Source organism: Neoarius graeffei, chromosome 3 (genome assembly GCF_027579695.1).
Source record: "Neoarius graeffei isolate fNeoGra1 chromosome 3, fNeoGra1.pri, whole genome shotgun sequence".
Lineage (NCBI taxonomy): Eukaryota > Metazoa > Chordata > Actinopteri > Siluriformes > Ariidae > Neoarius > Neoarius graeffei.
This window is the reverse complement of record NC_083571.1, coordinates 25,119,885-25,144,761: the sequence shown is the minus strand read 5'-3', so window position 1 is coordinate 25,144,761 and position 24,877 is coordinate 25,119,885. Positions and strand designations below refer to the sequence as shown.

Genomic DNA, 24,877 nt, shown 5'->3' with positions numbered 1-24,877 from the left:
TTTTATTTTATTTTATTTTTTTCTGCTGTAGACAGATGGCCTTGTGCAAACTTACCCTTCTGGATGAGTGTATAAAGGGACATACTTTCATATAAAAAAAAACTAATTTGGTCCAGAATATGCACTTTAAGAGAATATGATAACACATCGACCTGATTTTTGATGGCTTTTGCAACTGTACGGATGAATGGCATCCATGTACCACCACAGGGAACCTGATCATAAGTGCAAGGCAACATCTCAAACACTTGACCACCAGACAACAAAACTTGTATCTTTATTTCCATAAGATAAACGGGTTTTTATCCAAAGCTTATTTTTTATTTGCTTTTTAAAAAAAATAATGTGGAATTGTTTACTAACACATTTTACAGAAAATATTCACAACAGTTTAATATAAACCTCATTAAAAGTTTTATTAGTCTACTAGCTTGTTGGACAGTTGAGTTTCTGTCATATAAGGGTGATAGACAGATGTAATTGCAGGAAGAGATTTATTGAAAACATGCTAGCAAACAGATCCAAAACGGAGACAAAGGCAGAGTTGAAAAACAGGCAGTGGTAGAGTGAGGCACAGACAGGATATCAAAGGTAATACAATACTCTCAGTCTAAAAACACAAACGGGGCCAAAACCAGAAAAGTGATACAAAATATAAGGCTAGGTACCGTTAGATGCAGAGTACAGAAAGTATACTTCACAAAGTGTGTGTGTTTCTGAGAGGCCTTATATGTATGCACTGTGATTGCACTCTAATTAGGAACAGGTGCATGGTAATTAGTCCTAATGGTGCTGTGCGTGGATGTGACCGATATAACCAGACTACTGTCTGACATATGTTTGATATTGGATGGTAACTCTATAGTACTGATGTAAAGTGAAAACGCTGGTTCACTGCTGTCCACCAGGCACCCAGCAGAGTCACACCATAATAAATGTGGAGGTGTTGTTTCTGGCGTATGGCATGCGGCGTCAAAGAAAGGAATAAATATGTATTTGTAACTGCAATGCGTCGTGAAATACACGACATGACAATTCAATGGTTCAGATGCTGTAATATTATTGTATTCAGGTTGAGTTTGTGCCCTTGCAAATATTTTGCTCATCCACTCATCTGGAGCTCTGCTTTTAGGCAGTGACTAAATATCTATATTATCATTTACCATATGGTTCCTGACTTGTCACCACCACGTCATGTTTATGTTACTCTATTTAGAGTAACTTTATTCTATTTAAAAAAAAATGTAAATGATTTATCCTGTATTTGTATGTTTTAATACATGGAGCACATTTTTTGCACATTATTATTTTTTCCCTAACATTTGTTTGACAGAGTTCAGATATTCCCAGTGCAGTATGTTTGTGTTCACAAAAGCAAAACCATCCCCCATACAGTGAATCAAACAGTGTTAATAAAAAAGAAAGATTTATTTAACTCTTATGTGCCTTCTTTTGATGCTCATGAAATGGTCAGCATGATCAATGTAAAGACACTGAAGACAAAGCCAGTTTTCATGACATGCTCTTCTTCAGGAACGCGAGGCTGTAAACACCGGTTAGAGTGCAAGAGGTCACAAACACGGGGAATGGTCTTCTTTCTTTCACAGTTTTCCTCTTCAGGGTTACGAGCGTTTACTTCTGGATTTTGTGTGAAAGAAAATGAATTCATTAGTTTACACTTAAGATGAACCCTTGAAAGAAAATCCATTGGAATTTCTGACCTCTGACAAGAAAAAAACTAAAGAAAACATTGCTTAAGCTAGGAACCCTTACTCGGAAAGTTAGGAAGGGCTCCTCGATCCCGAATGGCAGCATAACCACTTGTATTCTATCCCCACTGACTGGATATGAGCAATCGCGTGAGCTGATCGGCTACTCTACTACGAGGATATCAGCTCATATACCATGAGTTGAGAAAAACAAAATGGCAGAACGTGTTGCTGAACCAACTGAGGATGAAATAAAAACTACTCGAAAACAAAATCCCAAAAAATACAAGCAACAAAATATGGAATAACAAGAGTGCTCTGACAGCACAATATCCCCTGCTGGCAACTCGGCCACAACTCTGGTAAAATGCGACTGAATTGAACAAAATTGCAATATGAGCAAGTATTACTGACATATAACAAAGAATCCTGTCAAGTTTTGTGAAATTCCTACAAAAATTATGAGAGGAGTTGATTTCACAAGGTGAGTACCCTTCCTGGGACAGACGGATGGACGGATAGATGGTCGGACGGACATCGCCATGACATAATCCCCCTTCGGGCCTTTTGGCCAGCGGGGAATAAAAACTGTGAGGGAAGTTGATTTCAGAAAGCAAGCACACCTTGATGAAATTGCCAAAGTACAAGTTTGTTAATAATCAAGGGCATAACTCTGGTAAAATTTGCCCAAATTAAACGAAATTTCAATCTGCGTATAACCGTCATATAACAAAGCCTTTTGCCAAGTTTGGTGAAATTCCTCCACAAATTGTGAGAGGAGTTGATGTCAGAAGAACGTGCACCCTCATGAAACTGTCAAAGTACAAGTTATTTAATCAAGGGATCAAAACTCTGGGAAAATTTTCACAAACGAAATTAAATCACAATCTGCGTATTACCGTCATATAACAAGGCCTTTTGCCGAGCTTTGAGAAATTCGTCCAAAAATTGCGAGAGGAGTTGATGTCAGAAGGCGAGCACACCTTCATGAAATTGTGAAAGTACAAGGTTGGCAATCAAGGGCTGTAACTCTGGTAAAACGCGACCGAATTGAACAAAATAACAATATGCGTACTACCGACATATAACAAGGCCATTTGCCAAGTTTTGTGGAATTCCTCGAAAAACTGCGAGAGGAGTTGATTTCAGAAGGAAAACATACTCATGAAATTGTCAAAGTATAATTTTGTTAATCAAGGGCTTTAACTCTGGTAAAATGTGACCGAATTTAACAAAATTAGAATATGCGTATTACCGACATATAACAAAGAATCCTGCCAAGTTTCGTGAAATTCCTCCAAAAATTGAGAGGAGTTGATTTCAGAAAGTGAGTAGCCTTCCCGGGACAGACGGACGAACAGACATCGCCAAGACATAATCCCCCTTTGGGCCTTTCAGCCAGCGGGGGATCAAAAGTATTTGATGGGAAGAACATATCTTTTTTATTTTTCAAGAATTATTATCGCATTTTTCACAAATTGCTGCTGTCATTCGCTGATTTGCTTACATTCTAAGCAGAAATGATTTTGTTGGATGTTTTGCATAAAGTTTTTATTTATCAAATTTGCAAAAAATTAAAATTAAAAAATGCTCCGTTTCTCAAAATCCAGTGAACGTGGACAGACTAAAACAGTTATTCCACTCAATCTCGTCGTACGTGGCTTATAACCAATTTGGTGCTATGCGCCTTATCGGCTATCAGCTCATGTACGACTCGATTTCACGGAATAACTGTTATATACCATCAGCAGTAAATAAAATATCACTTCACTACTTTAAATCAATCGACATGAACACATGAGTTGGTTAAATCTAGAACAATGACGATACAGCTCACAGTTTTGAGAAAGCGAATACATCATAAACTTATTATCACTGGCTTGTTGCTATCACGGATGAGTCCCTGATTTTAATCGCTTTGTGCACTACCATTCAAAAGTTTGGGGTCACCCAGACAATTTTGTGTTTTCCATGAAACGTCACACTTTTATTTACCACCATAAGTTGTAAAATGAATAGAAAATATAGTCAAGACATTTTTCTGGCCATTTTGAGCATTTAATCGACCCCACAAATGTGATGCTCCAGAAACTCAATCTGCTCAAAGGAAGGTCAGTTTTATAGCTTCTCTAAAGAGCTCAACTGTTTTCAGCTGTGCTAACATGATTGTACAAGGGTTTTCTAATCATCCATTAGCCTTCTGAGGCAATGAGCAAACACATTGTACCATTAGAACACTGGAGTGAGAGTTGCTGGAAATGGGCCTCTATACACCTATGGAGATATTGCACCAAAAACCAGACATTTGCAGCTAGAATAGTCATTTACCACATTAGCAATGTATAGAGTGGATTTCTGATTAGTTTAAAGTGATCTTCATTGAAAAGAACAGTGCTTTTCTTTCAAAAATAAGGACATTTCAAAGTGATCCCAAACTTTTGAACGGTAGTGTAGATCGAACACGCCGAGTTTGTAAACGATGTAATTCTGAGTAAAAGCTGAATGCTCCAGAATCACATTTTGAAGTTTTCTTTTAATACAGCATAATAAACGGACATATCCTACTGAACTGAAGAGAAACAGGAGGATCTTGGACTGTACTTACTGGCCTTTTTCATTCAAAATCACAACGTCGTCTTCTTCACTGTCTGAGATTACCATCACTTCATCTGCAAGACAAAACAAACACTAAGGTATCCAGACTAAATAAAAGCATCGGTGGGTAAACAGACACCCCTTGTACCGCAGTCTATCGTAGCCTGCAGGGAATCGGCCGTCAGACTTTCTGTCGCATGTCCCAGACCCAGTGAAATGTAACTGAATTGTCTTGGCCAGGCCTAAGGGTCCCATCTGCATCTCATCATTGCTGAGGAGTGTGCTCCCATCACCCAATCAAGCATCCAGCCAGAGCAGGTCATGATATATTTTTTACCATATTAACATGCCATTGTGCGTCATGCCTGATGTAAAGACTCTCGTCTCTGCGAGCCTACCACACAGATTTAATACTTGTCATTTTTAGGGCATACCTAACAACGTGTTTTCTTTCTCTCTCTCTCTTCCCCCCCCATCTGTCCCTCTGAGTTACATGTTGATCCTGGGATTGAGATGCTGGCCTCTTCTGCCCCTCGGACCTGCTTGATCCATCCTGGTGCCCTGTGTCTGGTCGGAGTTTTATCGCCCCACTCCTGTGAAGGACGGCCCCATGAGGACAGTTGAGGGTTATACCTGTTAAAACTGTTAATATTATAGTCAGGCTGTCTGTTGTTGCCCAAATGAGGATGGGTTCCCTTTTGAGTCTGGTTCCTCTCGAGGTTTCTTCCTCATGTCGTCTGAGGGAGTTTTTCCTTGCCACCGTCGCCACAGGCTTGCTCATTGGGGATAGATTAGGGATAAAATTAGCTCATGTTTTAAGTCGTTCAAATTCTGTAAAGCTGCTTTGCGACAATGTTTATTGTTAAAAGCGCTGTACAAATAAACTTGATTTGATTTGATTTTACAAATTTCAGCAGGCACGGTACCTTTTTTCTTCTCCTGCTCAGTTATATCGGACATCTCCTCTTCCTCGTCTTCTTCGTCCAAACCCCAAGTGTTCTGTAGTCCCTCCCCGATCTGTCCAGTTCCCGTGGCGACAATGACAGGAGAGGACACACTGATCGAAGGGTCAAGGACACAAGTGTAAAAAGGTCAACAAGATCCCACTTCAGTCTGTCAAACAAATGATACAATAAATTGCTTCGGGGGGGGGCGGCACGGTGGTGTAGTGGTTAGCGCTGTCGCCTCACAGCAAGAAGGTCCTGGGTTCGAGTCCCGTGGCCGGCGAGGGCCTTTCTGTGTGGAGTTTGCATGTTCTCCCCGTGTCCGCGTGGGTTTCCTCCGGGTGCTCCGGTTTCCCCCACAGTCCAAAGACATGCAGGTTAGGTTAACTGGTGACTCTAAATTGAGCGTAGGTGTGAATGTGAGTGTGAATGGTTGTCTGTGTCTATGTGTCAGCCCTGTGATGACCTGGCAACTTGTCCAGGGTGTACCCCGCCTTTCGCCCGTAGTCAGCTGGGATAGGCTCCAGCTTGCTTGCGACCCTGTAGAACAGGATAAAGCGGCTAGAGATAAAGACATGAGATGAGACGACATTCTCAGGATCGGTCTACTGATAAAGATACAGATCGGAAGGTGCGTCCGCTTTGCTGATGATTTCATCAGCCGTCGCCTGGACGTCCGTCATCTCCAGCGGCGTTTCCTCTCTTGTCAGGACTGTGATTCGCTCCTTAGTTATGGACTCTGCGAAGCCGAACTTCCCGCCGTCTTTCCTATTGGTTAAAAAGAGAACGAATTTTCAGGTCAACTCGAAACCTGGTTATTTTTCCAGGACTGTAACGACAACACAATACACACCTCTGTACAATGTAATGTAACCAAGTAGGCTTAATATTATGTCTTTATTTGAATTAAGGTGTAAGAAATAAAACACTTTGGGCCATGCTGCTGTTGGAAAATCATCAACAAGGGTGGTGTGATGCGTGACACATGATCTGGTACTGTTAGCACCAAGAAGTTGATTATTTTCCCACAAAGTGTTTTCTTCCTCTTCTTGCTGGGTTTCAGTAACATGACTTTCCTTAGCGGTTTTAGCAGAAGTGAAATAGCTGGTGGTCTAAACAGCTGCCATAGTGCAAACAACTAGCGATAAGTTATCAGAGTACGCTCGTAATCTAGAAGCCACTGCCGGTTTTAGATATATTCAGGAGATTGCTATGTGCAATGGAATCGACCCCTACAGTCTGGGAAAGAAGGATTTGTCATACGATCTCGAAAACTACCCTTCAGTCGAGTTCCCCGACATCTCGAACTATCTGGTGTTGCAGACGTCCTTCTACACTGCAAAACAGATGAAAGCGTGGAAGAGTACGGAGGCTTATAACTTTTTTTTTTTTAATATGTGACTGGGTAAAGGACTTCGCTATCAAGTCGCTGCCGAATGAATCCTGTATTTTTTTTTAAGCTTTTCGTTCACGTCTTTACAACGAAGCGCTGCAAGTTGAAGTGTAAACAAGCAACAGTTCACTTGATTCTCACTTGTGTCGGCTCTTATCTCTCAGCTAAATCATTCACAAAGATCATCAGAAACCCCTTTAAAGACCTGGATCTTAGTTAAACAAGACGGAGAAGTGATCACGGCGCATTGTACTGTAACTAACTGTACGGCTGGGGAAGAATTTTGTTGCAACCTTCATGCATACGGACTTTGTGAGGAGTAACCAAAGAAACAGCTGGGGACTTTAGCGCTGTGTGACTTAGGGTGTATTCAGACCAGGATAGTTCGATAGTTCACTTGCTTTGGTCCGAACCAAATGTTTTTTTTATTTTTTCATTTTGGTGCGGTTCGCTTTCACACTGTACATTTTAGTAAGCGGACCAAAATCTGTCAACAAAGCCACGCGCCCTGAGGCCGTTCAGCCATTGGTCAGAGACGACACGCGCACAAAGCGTTAAGTTCAAAAGTAGTCATGGAGGCTTTCCGTGCTGTTATTCTTTTTAATGTCATCAAAGCTATGTTTTTTCCAGTTTTTACTGTTTTCACAATTGTGCGATTACTATGCTGTTGTACAAGTAATTTATCAACGACGACGACAAAGGGCAAGGCGGCTACGGAGGACAGCACTGATGAGCGCACATCATGTTGTGACAGTTCTGGCTCTTCACGCAAGACGGAGGAGGTATGTGTCGGGATATTTGCCTTATCCATCGTAATAGATGAATTTCTTTTTTGCGTCGCTAGTACCGCCACTTTTTGAAAGAATGTCCCTGATTTTAATGTAGGTCTGACGGAGTTTCTTCACTTTTAGCCGACATTGTTCTGGGGAGCGCGTGAACCCCTTCTCCTTCATTTTCTCACTGAATACAGCAAACACGTCGGCATTTTTGTGTGTTCTCTCCAAAAGCTCAGATATGTGGACATCTGCCCATATATCCACAAGGGTACGCGTTTCTTCCTCGGCCCACGTTTGCCCCCTACTCATTTTTTGTACTCTGTAGTCTAGCCTACCACTGGTCTGAATGACTGAATGACTGATATAAGGTTCCCTTGACAACCGAAACAGTGTTTGCACTTTGCGGTGGAGTGTCAAGACTCTGTTTCCCATAATGCTCAACAAACGACGGAAGCTCCCGAGGTACAAAAAAGCAAAACTGTCGGATTAGGTCCGGTCTGCTTTCACACCTCCAAAAGGTCCGCACCAGAGTTCCTTTGGTCCGGACCGAGTCCGACCTTGCAGCTCGGTCTCGGTCCGCTTGTTTAGTCCGGACCAGAGTTCGGTGGTTTGTATTCAGACCAACCCAAAAAGTCCGGACCAAGGGAAATTTGGTTCGTTTGGTCCGGACCAAACAATGTAGGTGTGAATACGCCCTTAAAAAAAAAAAAAGTACCGTAAAATAATGACACATAGCAAGTACTTGGTAAACACTAAGGACAAACCTTTCACCGAGTGATCACTGCAAACTCGAACGTGCTTCGACTCGGCTCCCTTCGATTTCAGTGAGAGGTTCAAAAGCCACCTTTCCCGACGTCTTTTTGTGAAATCCTGTATTCGTTCACCTTTTTTATTAGTTCACGGCAAACCCTGAAGAAGCTGATCAGTTTCAAGGTTTGATCGATTCGAACGACCGAAAACAACGCAAGCATGAGGCATTTTTCATGTGAGCAATGCACCTTCTCCGTACAAACGCTTTGTCAGCTGAGCTTTACTAGACCACCAGCTAAAGTTCTGAATAACTAATGAGGCGGATGTGACGTCACGTGAAACCCAGCAATACCACAGCGATTTCCAAATATTAGGGGTGTCAAATTATCGTGTTAATTGCGATTAATTAATTACAGTCATATTTAGCATGTTATGTTTTTTAATCGCGTTAATCTAATTTTTAATCTCTAACTTTACTGTTTCTATATGGGAGTTGCCTTTTTATAAAATCCGTTTTTATGTGTTGGGCTTCGTGTGCTTGAGTTGTTGGGGGTGGAAAACAATGGTCAGTCACACCTGAAGTGGACACTGATTGGCTGTCAGTCAGTGTGTTTACATGCACATAGAGAAAATCGAATTTCTGCCGTAGCTCGACTGAAATCGAAGTTCTAAATGCCGTGGAAACACCTTAGCTCGGCTGAAATCGAACCGAACTGGATTTCTCGTAATCGAGCTACGCGACCTAGATTATGCGATTGTAGCCGAGCTACTTAGTGCATGCAAACCCTATCAAGCTACGTAGTCGAGCTACTTACTTCAGCACTGCCCCTTCCGGAAGTGACGAGTGACGAGACCACAAGCGGGAAACACAACAGCCTCGGTCGGCATGACAACAGTAGTAGTAGCGAGCAGCAGAAGAGGTCAGGAGGAACAAGGAGAACGAACGAACACGGAACTGATAACTTTGTTTATACTCTTGAATAGCTCTTCTTCATGACGACAACCGGAAGTGTACCAACACGATGGGGCGTGTAGCGCCACCTGTGGCTCGGGTGCACAATGTACCTCACACAATAGCTCGATTTCCTTGTGTGCATGTAGGATTGGATTTCTCTGGCACCCCTGCCGGGACCCTTAGCTCGATTACCGAGAGTAGCTCGATTTGGATGTGCATGTAAACGCACTGACTGTGTTTGGGCTTGTTTAGCATAAACTGATAGGCTCCCATTGAACTTGGGGAGGACAGGGTGAAGAGACGTGAAAATGGAGGAGCATGTGAGAGTTGTCGGTCTAATGAACTGGAAATTTACATTTCAAAAACGCCCCGACGGCACCATCGATAAAGGTAGAGTGATATGCCTTCTTTGTAAGAAAGAATTTGCTTACCACCGAAGCAGCACAAGTTTAGCATACCACATCAACGCAAAGCACCCAGTCGCGAGTGCAGCCGCAGCTAACGTTAGCAGCGAAGATGTTAGCAATTTAGCGAGCCATAGCAAAGCTCTTCGCCAAACTAAACTCAAGAACACCCCGCGTATGAGCAAGTCTGCGACCGACAGGCTGGCGAATGTTCTTGCCAAGTGGATAGCGATGAACTGCAGGCCGATAAACATAGTGGAAGACGACAAGTTAACAGAGGTGTTGCGAAGCGCATCCAATGACCCATCATACAAGTCACCGTGCAGGACTACAGTGATGACCAAAATCAGCAAGATGTACGATGGCGAAAAGAAAAACAAACTTGAGATTTTGGTGGAGGATTCGCCCAACTGTGTTGCTATAACTGGAGATCACTGGACCTCAACTGGCAACCACAGCTATTTGGGGGTGACCGGACACTTTATTGATGGTGAGTGGAACCTCAACTCATTTGCGCTACCCGTCATGAAAACAGAAACCAGGCACTTCGCTGTTACTGTTTTTTGATATGTTAACTTACAGCACTTTATACGGGCCTGATGGGCCTTTATATGGGCCTTTTATTTTATTTTTATTTTCTAATTATTTGGAGATTGACAAAAGAACAGCAATATTCCCTCCCTGGTGGTCGAAACTAAAGGTTGCAGGCAGCGCTTGAGACTAGTCTCAAATACAGCGGAATGTAAATGGTTACGACTGCATCTGTTCAAGTCTGTTAAAAACAATAAATGACTTTATAAAGCCACTTTTTTTGTTATATATCAATCTTTTGATATAAAATAAAAACTTAAAATACCTCAAGTTGAGGGCTTTTCTCAGTAATTTTTAGGTGAGATGGCGGCATGGTGGTGTAGTTGTTAGCGCTGTCGCCTCACAGCAAGAAGGTCCGGGTTCGAGCCCCGTGGCCGGCGAGGGCCTTTCTGTGTGGAGTTTGCATGTTCTCCCCGTGTCCGCGTGGGTTTCCTCCGGGTGCTCCGGTTTCCCCCACAGTCCAAAGACATGCAGGTTAGGTTAACTGGTGACTCTAAATTGACCGTAGGTGTGAATGTGAGTGTGAATGGTTGTCTGTGTCTATGTGTCAGCCCTGTGATGACCTGGCGACTTGTCCAGGGTGTACCCTGCCTTTCGCCTGTAGTCAGCTGGGATAGAACAGGATAAAGCAGCTAGAGATGATGAGATGAGATTTTTAGGTGAGATTAAAAAAGATTAATTAGATCAATTAATTAATCTCTCAATTTTTTTAATCTCTTGACAGCACTACCAAATATTACTTTATTTTATTAAAAAACACCTCCTATCACAGGGTGTCTGCAGGCTTGAACAAGTTCAATTTAAGACTTCTTAAGACCTTTTTAAGACCATAACAGGTTAAATTTAAGACTTATGCCACACAAAAAAAAAATAAAGAAAATTGGGAGAGCCTGAATTACTTTCAAAATAACAAAATTTATTATCATTCACCAATGAAGTCATTACATCCCTAGGGTGCGCTCTTGCATTAATGAGGAACTAAGTTGCAGTGGAGCCAAAGACATCCCGCAAATCACTTGAGGATGAGGCATTCGATTCTGTACGGTTTGTGCATTGTAACGTTACAGTTCGCACGGAGTTAGCTGATACACCGTCTCGAGATGTGCTTGGACCCGACAACGGTGAACAAAATTGAGTGACGGCATGCGATTGTTGCAGATTTTTATGGGCAGCCTGGTGCTTCTCCGCTTTCACGTGCGATTCCAGTGCCTTTACACCCAGGGTGCCGAGTTTGAGTGTTCTTTTGCACAATGTGCAGTACGCCTCAAACGGATTGTTTGGTACACGTTTTAACCAGTCTACGAAATCACTGCATTCAAGCCAGCAGTCGTTAAACTTGCATTTGGCCATTTTGCTACAAACCGTGACAATCTCCCTCGCTTCTTTTAGGCTCTACTGTCTAAATGCGCGCGTACCATGCCCTGTGCATCACCATGCCAACCGGGCTAGACGCCGGATTCCACTGTGTCTCATTTGTAGTTTGCAGCGTAGCCTACTGATACTAAGTAGGCCTAGCCTATATGACTAATTATGAACATCACCAACGCATTTAACAAAAAAAAGCGAATGGGGTAAATGGACGCAAGGATTTAAGACTTCACAAAATTACATTTAAGACCTATAATGCAAAATATGCTCGTATTTTAGACTTTTTAAGGCCTTAAATTAGGATTATCAAATTTTAGACTTTTTAAGACTCCGTGGAAACCCTGCTATCACTAACAGTGATAAACAGACGTTTTCTTGCCAGACTCCACCTTTTCGTGTCTCCTGATGATGATGATAAAAATTACAATTCGTCATAAAACAGAGTCAAAGAAGCAGCTGAACAAAATACAGAAACTGAAAATGACACACTGTGACATCTCACAAACAGCAATTATAGGACGTGGTGATTTCCTTTCTTCAGATAGCTGGTTATAACAGCCTGCCTGTCTCTCTCTCTCACACACACACACACCCTTTACTTTACCTGACTCGTCTGTCATTTTCCAAGGCTTTAGTGATGAGCTCAGTGATTTCTGACACTTTCACGCTGGCTATTTTGCTGCACCTCAGAACCTACACACACACACACACACACACACACACACACTTTCAAAACCTAAACTAGGTATCAAAACCATATATGAAGCTAATAGTCTCAAACATTTCCATCACAATCATTAAACTATTCAATATGTTTCAGTAAACACCAAAACCCTCCTCTCTCCTTATCGGTCTGTTCGTCCATCTTTCTTTTTCAGTTTTTGTTCCGTCTATCCCTCCCTGTCCACCCATCTTTCAGTCAGTTTTCCTTCTCTCTCTCTCTCCATCCATGCATCCCTGTCATTCAGTTCCCCCCTCATCTGTCCACACCACCATATCTCTCTCTGTTCATCCATCTCTTTCTGTCTGATCATCCCTCCTCTCTCCCTATCTGTCTCTCCATTCATCTGTCCCTCCCCCCACATTCAATTTTCCTTCTCTCTGTCTGTCCATCCCACCCTCTATCCCTCCTTCCTTGTCCGTCCATCTGTCAGTCAGTTTTCCTTCTCTCTCTCTACATTCATGCATCCGTCATTCAATTCCCCCTCGTCTGTCCATACCTCCATCACTCTCTCTCTGTTCATCCCTCCTCTCTTATCTGTCCTTCCATACCTCCCTCCTTCTGCCCATCCATCTCTATCAGTTTTACTTTTCTCTCCATCCATCCCTCTGTCATTCAGCTCCCCCTCATCTGTCCATATCACCATATCTCCCTCTCTCTGTTCATCCATGTCATTGTCTGTTCATCCCTCCTCTCTCCCTAGCTGTCTCTCCATTCATCTGTCCCTCCCCCCCACTCTCTCACATTCAATTTTCCTTCTACTCTGTCCATTCATCCATCTGACCATCCCACCCACCCGCTATCCCTCCTTCTGTTAGTCAGTTTTCCTTCTCTCTCCCCCATCCATGCATCCCTCTCTATCATTCAGTTCCCCCTCATCTGTCCATACCTCCATCTCTCTGTTGGCTCATCCCTCCTTTCTTCCTATCTGTCTGTCCTTCCCTCCCTCTGTCCATCCATCTGTCAGTTTTACTTCTCTCTCTCTCTCCATCCATCCCTGTCATTCAGTTCCACCATATCTCTCTCTCTGTTCATCCATGTCATTCATCAGTCCCTCCCCCCACATTCAATTTTCCTTCTCCTCTGTCCATCCTTCCGTCTGTCCATCTATCCCTCTCTCGGTCACTCAGCCCCTCCAACCAACCTGGTCTTTGAGTAGCATGATGCCTCCGCTGGACTGAATGGAGCAGATCTCTCTGTGTTTGTTCATGGCCAAGACCAACAGACCATCCATGACCAGCTCCTCCTTCTCACATGGATCCACCAGCAAATATGTGCTACAGGTGACAGCGAGGACAAGCTTAATCAATCACCTGCACGTCTGCCACCAGTTATCACACGCTCAACTGTGTTCTTATTCAAACGCAAGCACACACACAGTCATTGTTACTTGCAGTCGAAGCGATTTAGACTGAAATGTTTATACAAGAACTTTACAATTAATCATGGATAAAAATACGGAAATCTAAAATCAAACACACATCATATCTGCTAGAAATTAAGTGTTAACTACACTACCGTTCAAAAGTTTGGGGTCACCCAGACAATTTTGTGTTTTCCATGAAAAGTCACACTTTTATTTACCACCATAAGTTGTAAAATGAATAGAAAATATAGTCAAGACATTTTTCTGGCCATTTTGAGCATTTAATCGACCCCACAAATGTGATGCTCCAGAAACTCAAACTGCTCAAAGGAAGGTCAGTTTTATAGCTTCTCTAAAGAGCTACAACCCCGATTCCAAAAAAGTTGGGACAAAGTACAAATTGTAAATAAAAACGGAATGCAATAATTTACAAATCTCAAAAACTGATATTGTATTCACAATAGAACATAGACAACATATCAAATGTCAAAAGTGAGACATTTTGAAATTTCATGCCAAATATTGGCTCATTTGAAATTTCATGACAGCAACACATCTCAAAAAAGTTGGGACGGGGCAATAAGAGGCTGGAAAAGTTAAAGGTACAAAAAAGGAACAGCTGGAGGACCAAATTGCAACTCATTAGGTCAATTGGCAATAGGTCATTAACATGACTGGGTATAAAAAGAGCATCTTGGAGTGGCAGTGGCTCTCAGAAGTAAAGATGGGAAGAGGATCACCAATCCCCCTAATTCTGCGCCGACAAATAGTGGAGCAATATCAGAAAGGAGTTCGACAGTGTAAAATTGCAAAGAGTTTGAACATATCATCATCTACAGTGCATAATATCATCAAAAGATTCAGAGAATCTGGAAGAAACTCTGTGCGTAAGGGTCAAGGCCGGAAAACCATACTGGGTGCCCGTGATTTTTGGGCCCTTAGACGGCACTGCATCACATACAGGCATGCTTCTGTATTGGAAATCACAAAATGGGCTCAGGAATAGTTACAGAGAACATTATCTGTGAACACAATTCACCGTGCCATCCGCCGTTGCCAGCTAAAACTCTATAGTTCAAAGAAGAAGCCGTATCTAAACACGATCCAGAAGCGCAGACGTCTTCTCTGGGCCAAGGCTCATTTAAAATGGACTGTGGCAAAGTGGAAAACTGTTCTGTGGTCAGACGAATCAAAATTTGAAGTTCTTTATGGAAATCAGGGACGCTGTGTCATTCGGACTAAAGAGGAGAAGGACGACCCAAGTTGTTATCAACACTCAGTTCAGAAGCCTGCATCTCTGATGGTATATGGGGTTGCATTAGTGCGTGTGGCATGGGCAGCTTACACATCTGGAAAGACACCATCAATGCTGAAAGGTATATCCAGGTTCGAGAGCAACATATGCTCCCATCCAGACGACGTCTCTTTCAGGGAAGAACTTGCATTTTCCAGCATGACAATGCCAAACCACATACTGCATCAATTACAGCATCATGGCTGCGTAGAAGAAGGGTCCGGGTACTGAACTGGCCAGCCTGCAGTCCAGATCTTTCACCCATAGAAAACATTTGGCGCATCATAAAACGGAAGATACGACAAAAAAGACCCAAGACAGTTGAGCAACTAGAATCCTACATTAGACAAGAATGGGTTAACATTCCTATCCCTAAACTTGAGCAACTTGTCTCCTCAGTCCCCAGACGTTTACAGACTGTTGTAAAGAGAAAAGGGGATGTCTCACAGTGGTAAACATGGCCTTGTCCCAACTTTTTTGAGATGTGTTGTTGTCATGAAATTTAAAATCGCCTAATTTTTCTCTTTAAACAATACATTTTATCAGTTTAAACATTTGATATGTCATCTATGCTCTATTCTGAATAAAATATGCAATTTTGAAACTTCTACATCATTGCATTCCGTTTTTATTTGCAATTTCTACTTTGTCCCAACTTTTTTGGAATCGGGGTTGTAAACTGTTTTCAGCTGTGCTAACATGATTGTACAAGGGTTTTCTAATCATCCATTAGCCTTCTGAGGCAATGAGCAAACACATTGTACCATTAGAACACTGGAGTGATAGTTGCTGGAAATGGGCCTCTATACACCTATGGAGATATTGCACCAAAAAACAGACATTTGCAGCTAGAATAGTCATTTAGCACATTAGCAATGTATAGAGTGGATTTCTGATTAGTTTAAAGTGATCTTCATTGAAAAGAACAGTGCTTTTCTTTCAAAAATAAGGACATTTCAAAGTGACCCCAAACTTTTGAACGGTAGTGTAGGAGCATGTCCTGAGTGCAGCTGTAACATGGGGTGTGTTTTGTTACCCCTCCTGGAAGAAGGCGAAGCTCACACAAACAGGCATGTGGTAAACACTCAGCGGAACTGGATCCCTTTCTTCCGGGCTAAACTAAACACAAAAACGACATCTCGGTCATCCGGCGTAACAGCAGCGAGACTCAACATCTGGACTTGTATAATTGTGAAGACACGTCACTACTTCTCTCGGCTATCACAGGGATGGATAACGCAGCGCTTAAACACTGGGAAAGTTCAGCAGATCATGAACAAGCTTCTCAGACATTATAAAATATTGCAGTCTTGACTGACTATTACCCAATCAATCAAACCATTACATTATATATTATATATATATAATAAAACTAGAATAAGATCACACTCACCACAGTGATGTCTCGGCCCTGGATGGCGACTTCTGGCCTTCTGAAGTGACAGAGGGCCGATATGGCTGCAACGCTCGCTGCGTCCATCAAATTCCCATCATGATTGAGAATGTGAACGTCCACCCGAATCTGCCACACCTGTCAATCAAATCAAGATGATGATGATTACTATTAATTACAACCCCGATTCCAAAAAAGTTGGGACAAAGTACAAATTGTAAATAAAAACAGAATGCAATAATTTACAAATCTCAAAAACTGATATTGTATTTCACAATAGAACATAGACAACATATCAAATGTCGAAAGTGAGACATTTTGAAATTTCATGCCAAATATTGTCTCATTTGAAATTTCATGACAGCAACACATCTCAAAAAAGTTGGGACAGGGGCAATAAGAGGCTGGAAAAGTTAAAGGTATAAAAAAGGAACAGCTGGAGGACCAAATTGTAACTCATTAGGTCAATTGGCAATAGGTCATTAACATGACTGGGTATAAAAAGAGCATCTTGGAGTGGCAGCGGCTCTCAGAAGTAAAGATGGGAAGAGGATCACCAATCCCCCTAATTCTGCACCGACAAATAGTGGAGCAATATCAGAAAGGAGTTCGACAGTGTAAAATTGCAAAGAGTTTGAACATATCATCATCTACAGTGCATAATATCATCAAAAGATTCGGAGAATCTGGAAGAATCTCTGTGCGTAAGGGTCAAGGCCGGAAAACCATACTGGGTGCCCGTGATCTTCGGCCTTAGACGGCACTGCATCACATACAGGCATGCTTCTGTATTGGAAATCACAAAATGGGCTCAGGAATATTTCCAGAGAACATCATCTGTGAACACAATTCACCGTGCCATCCGCCGTTGCCAGCTAAAACTCTATAGTTCAAAGAAGAAGTCGTATCTAAACATGATCCAGAAGCGCAGACGTCTTCTCTGGGCCAAGGCTCATTTAAAATGGACTGTGGTAAAGTGGAAAACTGTTCTGTGGTCAGACGAATCAAAATGTGAAGTTCTTTATGGAAATCAGGGACGCCGTGTCATTCGGACTAAAGAGGAGAAGGACGACCCAAGTTATCAGCGCTCAGTTCAGAAGCCTGCATCTCTGATGGTATGGGGTTGCATTAGTGCATGTGGCATGGGCAGCTTACACATCTGGAAAGACACCATCAATGCTGAAAGGTATATCCAGGTTCTAGAGCAACATATGCTCCCATCCAGACGACGTCTCTTTCAGGGAAGACCTTGCATTTTCCAACATGACAATGCCAAACCACATACTGCATCAATTACAGCATCATGGCTGCGTAGAAGAAGGGTCCGGGTACTGAACTGGCCAGCCTGCAGTCCAGATCTTTCACCCATAGAAAACATTTGGCGCATCATAAAACGGAAGATACGACAAAAAAGACCTAAGACAGTTGAGCAACTAGAATCCTACATTAGACAAGAATGGGTTAACATTCCTATCCCTAAACTTGAGCAACTTGTCTCCTCAGTCCCCAGACGTTTACAGACTGTTGTAAAGAGAAAAGGGGATGTCTCACAGTGGTAAACGTGGCCTTGTCCCAACTTTTTTGAGATGTGTTGTCATGAAATTTTAAAAAAATCACCTAATTTTTCTCTTTAAATGATACATTTTCTCAGTTTAAACATTTGATATGTCATCTATGTTCTATTCTGAATAAAATATGGAATTTTGAAACTTCCACATCATTGCATTCCGTTTTTATTTACAATTTGTACTTTGTCCCAACTTTTTTGGAATTGGGGTTGTAAATGTTGACTAACGAGGAGTACACTTTCAACAGGGTTTAAACCTCAACTAGGAGTAGCAATCTTTATACCGCCCTACAATTAAACGTGTGCCATGATATAAAAAAACATTCCACCTCCATTCATTACATAATGCATTCTTCCTTACTTTATTTTAAAATAAAATACTGTACACCGAATACATACAGAGTAAATAAAGCCTGGATTATACTAGTTTCTAACTGCATGTCCACGTGACGCACATATGATGTTGGACGTGTGGTTTAAACACATATAAATAGCCATAAGCTAATATAAAACATACAATCCCAATTCCAAAAATGTTGGGATACTATGTAAAACATACACAAAAACAGAATGTGATGATTTGCAAATCATGGAAACCCTGTATTTCATTTAAAATAGTACAAAGACAACATATCAAATGTTGAAACTGAGACATTTTATTGTTTTCTGTAAAACAGATGTTCGTTTTGAATTTCATGCCAGCAACATATTTCAGAAAAGTTGGGACGGAGCAACAAAAAACTGAAAAAGTTGTGTAATGCGTAAAAGAAAAAAAATGGTTACCGTATTTTCTGGACTATAGAGCGCACCTGTATATAAGCCGCATCCGCTCTATTTTTTAAAAAAAATTAAAAAAAAAAGATATACAAGCCGCACCGGGCTATAAGCCGCAGATATCTATGTTGAAAAATTAGATATTTACTGCATGTACAGAACGATTTTGTACTGTAAATGTACATGTATGTACCTGAACAGATTCTTTCCGAACAGTGCCTTTTAACACGGCAGCAGCTTTGCTGATTAAAACGGAACAGAACCAAGAGAAAATAACCGGTATTTATTTACCTTCATTTCTCCTGTGTTTGAAACCACAAGTCACTTTAATCATCTTCGCTGGATTTGAAAATAATTACCAGTTAGTAATTTGTCGTGCGTGTTCTATCTGCTAAAGATCTGCTAATTCTTCTTTGCATTGATTTTTCGTCTATCTTATTTTTGATTCTACTTCCGGTTAGAGCGCCCCTAGCGGTGGAAGAAAAATCCACAGAATAGCCGCACCTTTGTATAAGCCGCATGGTTCAAAACCTAGGAAAAAAGTAGCGGCTTATAGTCCAGAAAATATGGTAATTGGCAACAGGTCAGTAACATGATTGGGTATAAAAAGAGCATTCCAGAGAGGCGGAGTCTCTCAGAAGTAAAGATGAGCAGGGGTTCACTGCTCTGTGAAAGACTGTGTGGGCAAACAGTGCGACAATTTAAGAATAACATTCCTCAGTGTAAAACTGCAAAGAATTTGGAGATCACATCATCTATGGAAATCTCTGTATGCAAGAGACAAGGCTGAAAACTGACATTGGATGCCTGTGATCTTCAGGCCCTCAGGAGACACTGCATTAAAAGCAGACACGTGTCTGTAGTGGAAATCACTGTATGGGCTCAGGAACACTTCAGAAAACCATCGTCTGTGAAAACAGTTCATTACTGCATCCACAAATCCAAGTTAAAACCAGATATAAACAACATCCAGAAACACCGCCACTTTCTCTGGGCCCGAGCTCTTTTATGATGGACTGAGGTGAAGTGGAAAATTGTCCCGAGGTCTGACGAATCAAAAGTAGAAATTCTTTTCAGAAATCATGGACACCACGTCAGTGTTTCTGCTATGTACAATTGGCTGCGGCGGGCCGCCGCACCTTGATTTTTGCCGCCGCACCTTCAGGAATTCCGGAAGGGGGGCCGTGGCCCGGGTAACTTTTTGAAAATTATTTTTGAAAATTATTTTAAAAATAGGCTAAACCAATATTTTTTGACGTTGAGCGGACTTGAGCCTGGCATGAACCGCTCCGACGCGCTATAATGACACCAATCTATCACCAGCCAATCAGGAGACTTAATCAAACGCATCCCCCGCCCACCAATCTATCACCAGCCAATCAGAAGACTTAATCAAACGCATCTCCCGCCCACTCGTGTCCGCGTCTGAGACGTTGAATTTTCACAGAAGGAGGGAAGAAGTTGACTGAGGTAAGACTGTGTGATAAATTAACGAACGAAGAAGAGAGGAATTTCAACATATAGGGCTTAAGTTTGTTACCGTTAAATAAGCATTGCTTGTACAGTAACGTTATGTCGTTACAACGTTGACCCACTTTTAACGTGCCGAGTACCGACTGTAGCCGGTAACATGCTAATTAGCTTGCTGTCAAAAGTGCAAAGACCTTAAATTGCTCTGTGTAAATTAGAAAATGACGCAACTTCCTCTGTAGCCGTCAACTCAACTTGTCTTGAGTTTTGAGCCAATCACAACAGGGCAGCACTGTGGCCTGAGGTAAAACAGGATAGTTTAAGTTTGTTTAAATTACAAAAATGAGTAACCCAATGACTGTCTCATATACTCTTCATATACTCATACTGTTTAAGTAATGCAATAAAACTAATCTTTAAAAGTGGTATTTACTCAAACTGTTTGCATAGAATGAACTTTCGGGTTAACAGTGTAATAGTGTTGCAGTGTTCTGCAAATTTGCAATTTAATATTTCAGATCTTGAGACATGAAAGTGCTGTTTTAAAAAATAAAAGTTTTCTTTGTCGTCTATTTAGTTCATTTTATTTCCTCAATAATGTTCCTTGATTGAGAAATCGGTCTGGGCTCTTATGGGTTAATCAGTAGCCTGCATGCTAGTATATGTTCCATTTACAGTCAAACATTTTGACGTACTCCAGGCTCAATTTTGATTAATCAAAAATCTGCATAGCAGTACAGTCTGAAGATGCTCTTGCACATTTGGTGTCAATTGAACAAAAATTATGGGAGGATATAGGTTTAAGTTTTACAATTTTTGAAGTGAGTGATGGATTGATAAGTTTAGATGTGTTCAATATTTTCTTATCTTCAGACATAATATTGTAGATGTTTCTTTACCTGCCTGATAGTTTTGACCGGGACTCCAATCTTCCTCAGAAGAGTCATTAGTCCTTAAATTAAATTCATTATAGACATGAACTTAAAATCATTGTTTTATTTTATGGCCTCGGTGCCCTGGCTTTTGGACTTCGTGCCCTCGGCATCAGCAGAGCGTTTGTTTTCCACACTTCGTCGACTGAAATCATACCTCTGATCCACAATGACACAAGAGACTTGATGAACTGCCATATTCACCGTGACATTCTGGAACAAACTGACATGATAGCCATCGCAAAGGAGTTCATGCAGGCCAATGACAGACGCAGGCAGGCCTTTGGGAAGTTTTAAGGGTAAGTCATTGGTTACTTCTATTAGCACCGCTGAGTGCACTGCTTCCTCTGTTTTCAATGTTTCTATACTGCATTGGTACTGATACAAGCAAGTTGTTTAAGTTGAGTTAGCCTACTACCGAGGTGCTTTTGTTGTGTACTGTTGGCTGTTTTAGCATTTTATTCTGCGCAGTTATGTGCTGGCATGTTGTGGGCTAAAGTCATGACCGATGGCTTAATCTATGTATAGCCTTCTGTGCTGTTGGCTGTTTTTATACTCGTACTGGGGTGGGACGTCTGAGCGCAGGTCTTGCCACCGCACCTTCAAACATTTTCTAGGGGAAACACTGCACGTCCTCCAGGCTAAAGAGGAGACAGACCATCCGGCTTGGTGTTATCAATGCACAGTTCAAAAGCCGGCGTCTGTGATGGTATGAGGGTGCATTAGTGCACATGACATGGGTAGCTTGTACATCTGGGACGGCATCATTAATGCTGAATGATGTATACATGTTTCAGAGCAATATGCTGCCATCCAGACAAAATCTTTTTCAGAGAAGGCCTTCCTTCTTCCAGCAAGACAATGCCAAACCACTTTCTACACATATTAAAACTGCATGGCTCTGTAGTAAGAGAGTCCGGATGCTAAAGTGGCCTGCCTGCAGTCCAGACCTGTCTCCCATTGAAAACATTTGGTGCATTATGAAGCACGAAATATGACAAAGGAGACCCTGAACTGTTGAGCAACTGAAATTGTATATCAGGCAAGAATGGGACAAGATTTCTCTTTCAAAACTACAGCAACTGGTCTCCTCAGTTCCCAGATGTTTACAGAGTGTTGTTAAAAGTAGAGGTGATGCAACATAGTGATGCCCCGTCCCAACTTTTCTGAAACGTGTTGCTGACATCAAATTCAAAATGAGCATATGTTTTTCAAACAACAATAACATTTCTCAGTTTCAACATTTCATATGTTGTCCCTGTACCATTTTCAATGAAGTATAGGCTTGCCATGATTTGCAAATGATCACATTCTGTTTTTATTTACAGTTTACACAGCGTCCCAACTTTTTTGGAATTGGTGTTGTAATGTAATCACTAAATGCGTCACCTTTTCTCCTGAGATGACGCACAGAGACTCCGTGTCGATGCATCTGGAGTTCCTCAGACATCTCTCCAGCTGCCTGTTCAGTGTCACTAACAGCTCTGACTGCCTACAAGAGACGAGACAAAAGTAAGCACGAGTACACATGGCACGTCTACAACAAGAACACAATTCAGGATACATTTGAGAACATGTTCTGTACTCTTGATGATTTTCATGCTGAGGTAACATACCTGTTGGAATGAAAACCAGGCGATGCCATCGGAGAAAGCTCCAAGTTAAAAAACACGAGGCCCTCGGTGGGACGGGAATCTTTTGGAGGGACCAACTCACACGAAACCTGAGCTAACACCCTGAGGGTAGACACACAAACATACATGCATCAAAGCTGCGTGTACACACTGCACATAGAGATATGAACTGACTATAGGTGTTCGGTAGGTATTTGGTTGTTATCCAAGCAAATGTTTGTTGTAGTACATTACCTTGTTTTCCCCAGACTGACTGTACAGCAGCCGTAATCTGTACCGAATGTGATTTTTATATTGCGGTAGTCGTAGGCTTGCCTTCCATCCAAGCGCTAAAGCCAAACAAAAAAGCTTTTTTTTTACTGACGCGTTCATTCATTTGCATTTTGTTGTTTAAATTTTTTTGGACATTTTCAAAGTCAATTTTGCTTTAAATTTTTACAAATCGTGGATCCTTTTGACTCTAATAAAAACAAACAAATAAAATGTACAAACACCCTCAGGAAATATTTATTTTACAAACAAAATCTTTTTTTTTCTAAATTAGGCACATTATTTCAATGTGCACAATAATAATTTGGCTATTTATTGGAGCCAGAGTTGTTATTGTTTTTCTTCTCAACTTTAAAATAAAATTCAATAAATCAAAAACAGTCATTAGTTTTCACCTGGCATTGTTCATAAGCACAATAACTTGGATAATGGTTACAAAATGGTGCAATAAAATTAGTAAATCCAACAACTTTCAGAACCATTATTCTGTCTATTACAGGCAGAATCTCAGTTACCAGCCTGCTGAAGACCAAGTGCACTAGACACAGTGTGAAACCCATTATTTCATGCCCTATGCAGTGCGCTTGTATAGGGAACACGAGACCATTTGGGACTATGTTTATATTCGGCGCTTAGCCGGTTAGCTAGCGAGAAAATTCACTTAACTTTGTCACTATGCGAAAACCCACGCAAAGTTTCATTTGTACCTTTTTTTCCTCGATAGATTTAAGCAAAAAGACTCTCTCGCAGTTTGACAGAGGAGTTTCTCTCATATTTGCCGCTTTAATATGTCAAATGTATGTATAGCTTATAAAAGAAATCGCTCACGTTCCTCTTGAAAGCATGAGTAACTTCCTGCGCGATTTAATGACGACAGCACAGCAAAACAATGGCGCACAGTAATGACGTATGTTCGGGCGTCCGCTTTTTGGTAGAATCCCCAAAAAGAATCCCTCCAAAAACGTCCACAAGGCATGTCTAATTTTAAAACGACGTTATATATATATATATATATATATATATATATATATATATATGAGTGATTCCACGCTTATGGGTACTGAAATGGGGACATGAACTTATTTTTAAAAATTCACCTAAAACCATTTCTTTTTTTACCATCAGGTCACAAAACATGTAATCTTTAATGAATGATATGTTAAAAGATAACTTTAATTTTCTGAGATGTAATAAAAACATATTTATATGCCAAAGTCAGAACGTAACAGAAGTGTTGTGGACATATATATTCTCAATTTTAACAATGTAGAATTACTTTTTGAAACATAGGAAGGTGATGTTTTAGCAAATATAATTAATAAACATGTGTAGTAGAATAAACATGCACATTCTTTCAATAAGATTAACATGGTATATAGCTAGATTGTAATTAATTTGTAACAGACGCGAGATGGACAATCGTAACAGAAGTAATGTAACAGACATCATTTTGGAACTCATAGGCTTGACTTTGGCATATAAATATGTTTTTATTACATCTCAGAAAATTAAAGTTATCTTTTAACGTATCATTCATTAAAGATTACATGTTTTGTGACCTGATGGTAAAAAAAAGAAATGGTTTTAGGTGAATTTTTAAAAATAAGTTCATGTCCCCATTTCAGTACCCATAAGCGTGGAATCACTCATATATATATATATATATATATTTTTTTTTTTTTCTTTCCCTGAGAGACATTGAGCTGCGAACTGCGTTGAACAGCGCCCCCAGTAATATGTGGCAAAAAATGTGTATTGCATCTGTGCGTCCAAGCACCTGCTGAGCTTGTGTTTATTTTCATGAATTTTTAAGACTGTGTGTCCTTCCATACACGATAATACAAGAGCTTGTTAGATCAGATATTGATTTCAATATTAGGCCAAGATCATACAGTGGTATGCAAAAGTTTGGGCACCCCTGATAAAAATTGCTGTTTCTGTGAACAGTTAAGCAAGTTGAAGATGAAATGA

General features: G+C 41.1%; 1 protein-coding gene across 1 annotated transcript; it reads right to left on the bottom strand.

Moving 5' to 3' along the window:
• Nucleotides 1-477: 477 nt before the first annotated feature.
• exosc9 (exosome component 9) lies at nucleotides 478-23,776 on the bottom strand. The gene is made up of 12 exons (XM_060916543.1): nucleotides 23,614-23,776; nucleotides 22,871-22,965; nucleotides 22,619-22,738; nucleotides 22,392-22,494; nucleotides 16,260-16,397; nucleotides 15,903-15,985; nucleotides 13,351-13,483; nucleotides 12,090-12,178; nucleotides 5,870-6,016; nucleotides 5,231-5,361; nucleotides 4,315-4,378; nucleotides 478-1,638 (listed from the first exon to the last, which is right to left on the bottom strand). Exons 1-12 carry the CDS (start codon nucleotides 23,677-23,679, stop codon nucleotides 1,623-1,625), a joined length of 1,185 nt encoding a protein of 394 aa, XP_060772526.1. The 5' UTR covers nucleotides 23,680-23,776; the 3' UTR covers nucleotides 478-1,622.
• Between the last annotated feature and the right edge of the window lie 1,101 nt (nucleotides 23,777-24,877).

Excerpts from the sequence above, each read along its gene's own strand:
- exosc9 (XM_060916543.1), bottom strand. The coding sequence starts at position 23,679 with ATGAGAGAAACTCCTCTGTCAAACTGCGAGAGAGTCTTTTTGCTTAAA. Across the intron at positions 22,739-22,870 it reads GTCAGTCTGGGGAAAACAAG|GGTGTTAGCTCAGGTTTCGT; the intron begins GTAATGTACTAC and ends GTCTACCCTCAG. Across the intron at positions 15,986-16,259 it reads AGGGCCGAGACATCACTGTG|TTTAGCCCGGAAGAAAGGGA; the intron begins GTGAGTGTGATC and ends TTTTGTGTTTAG.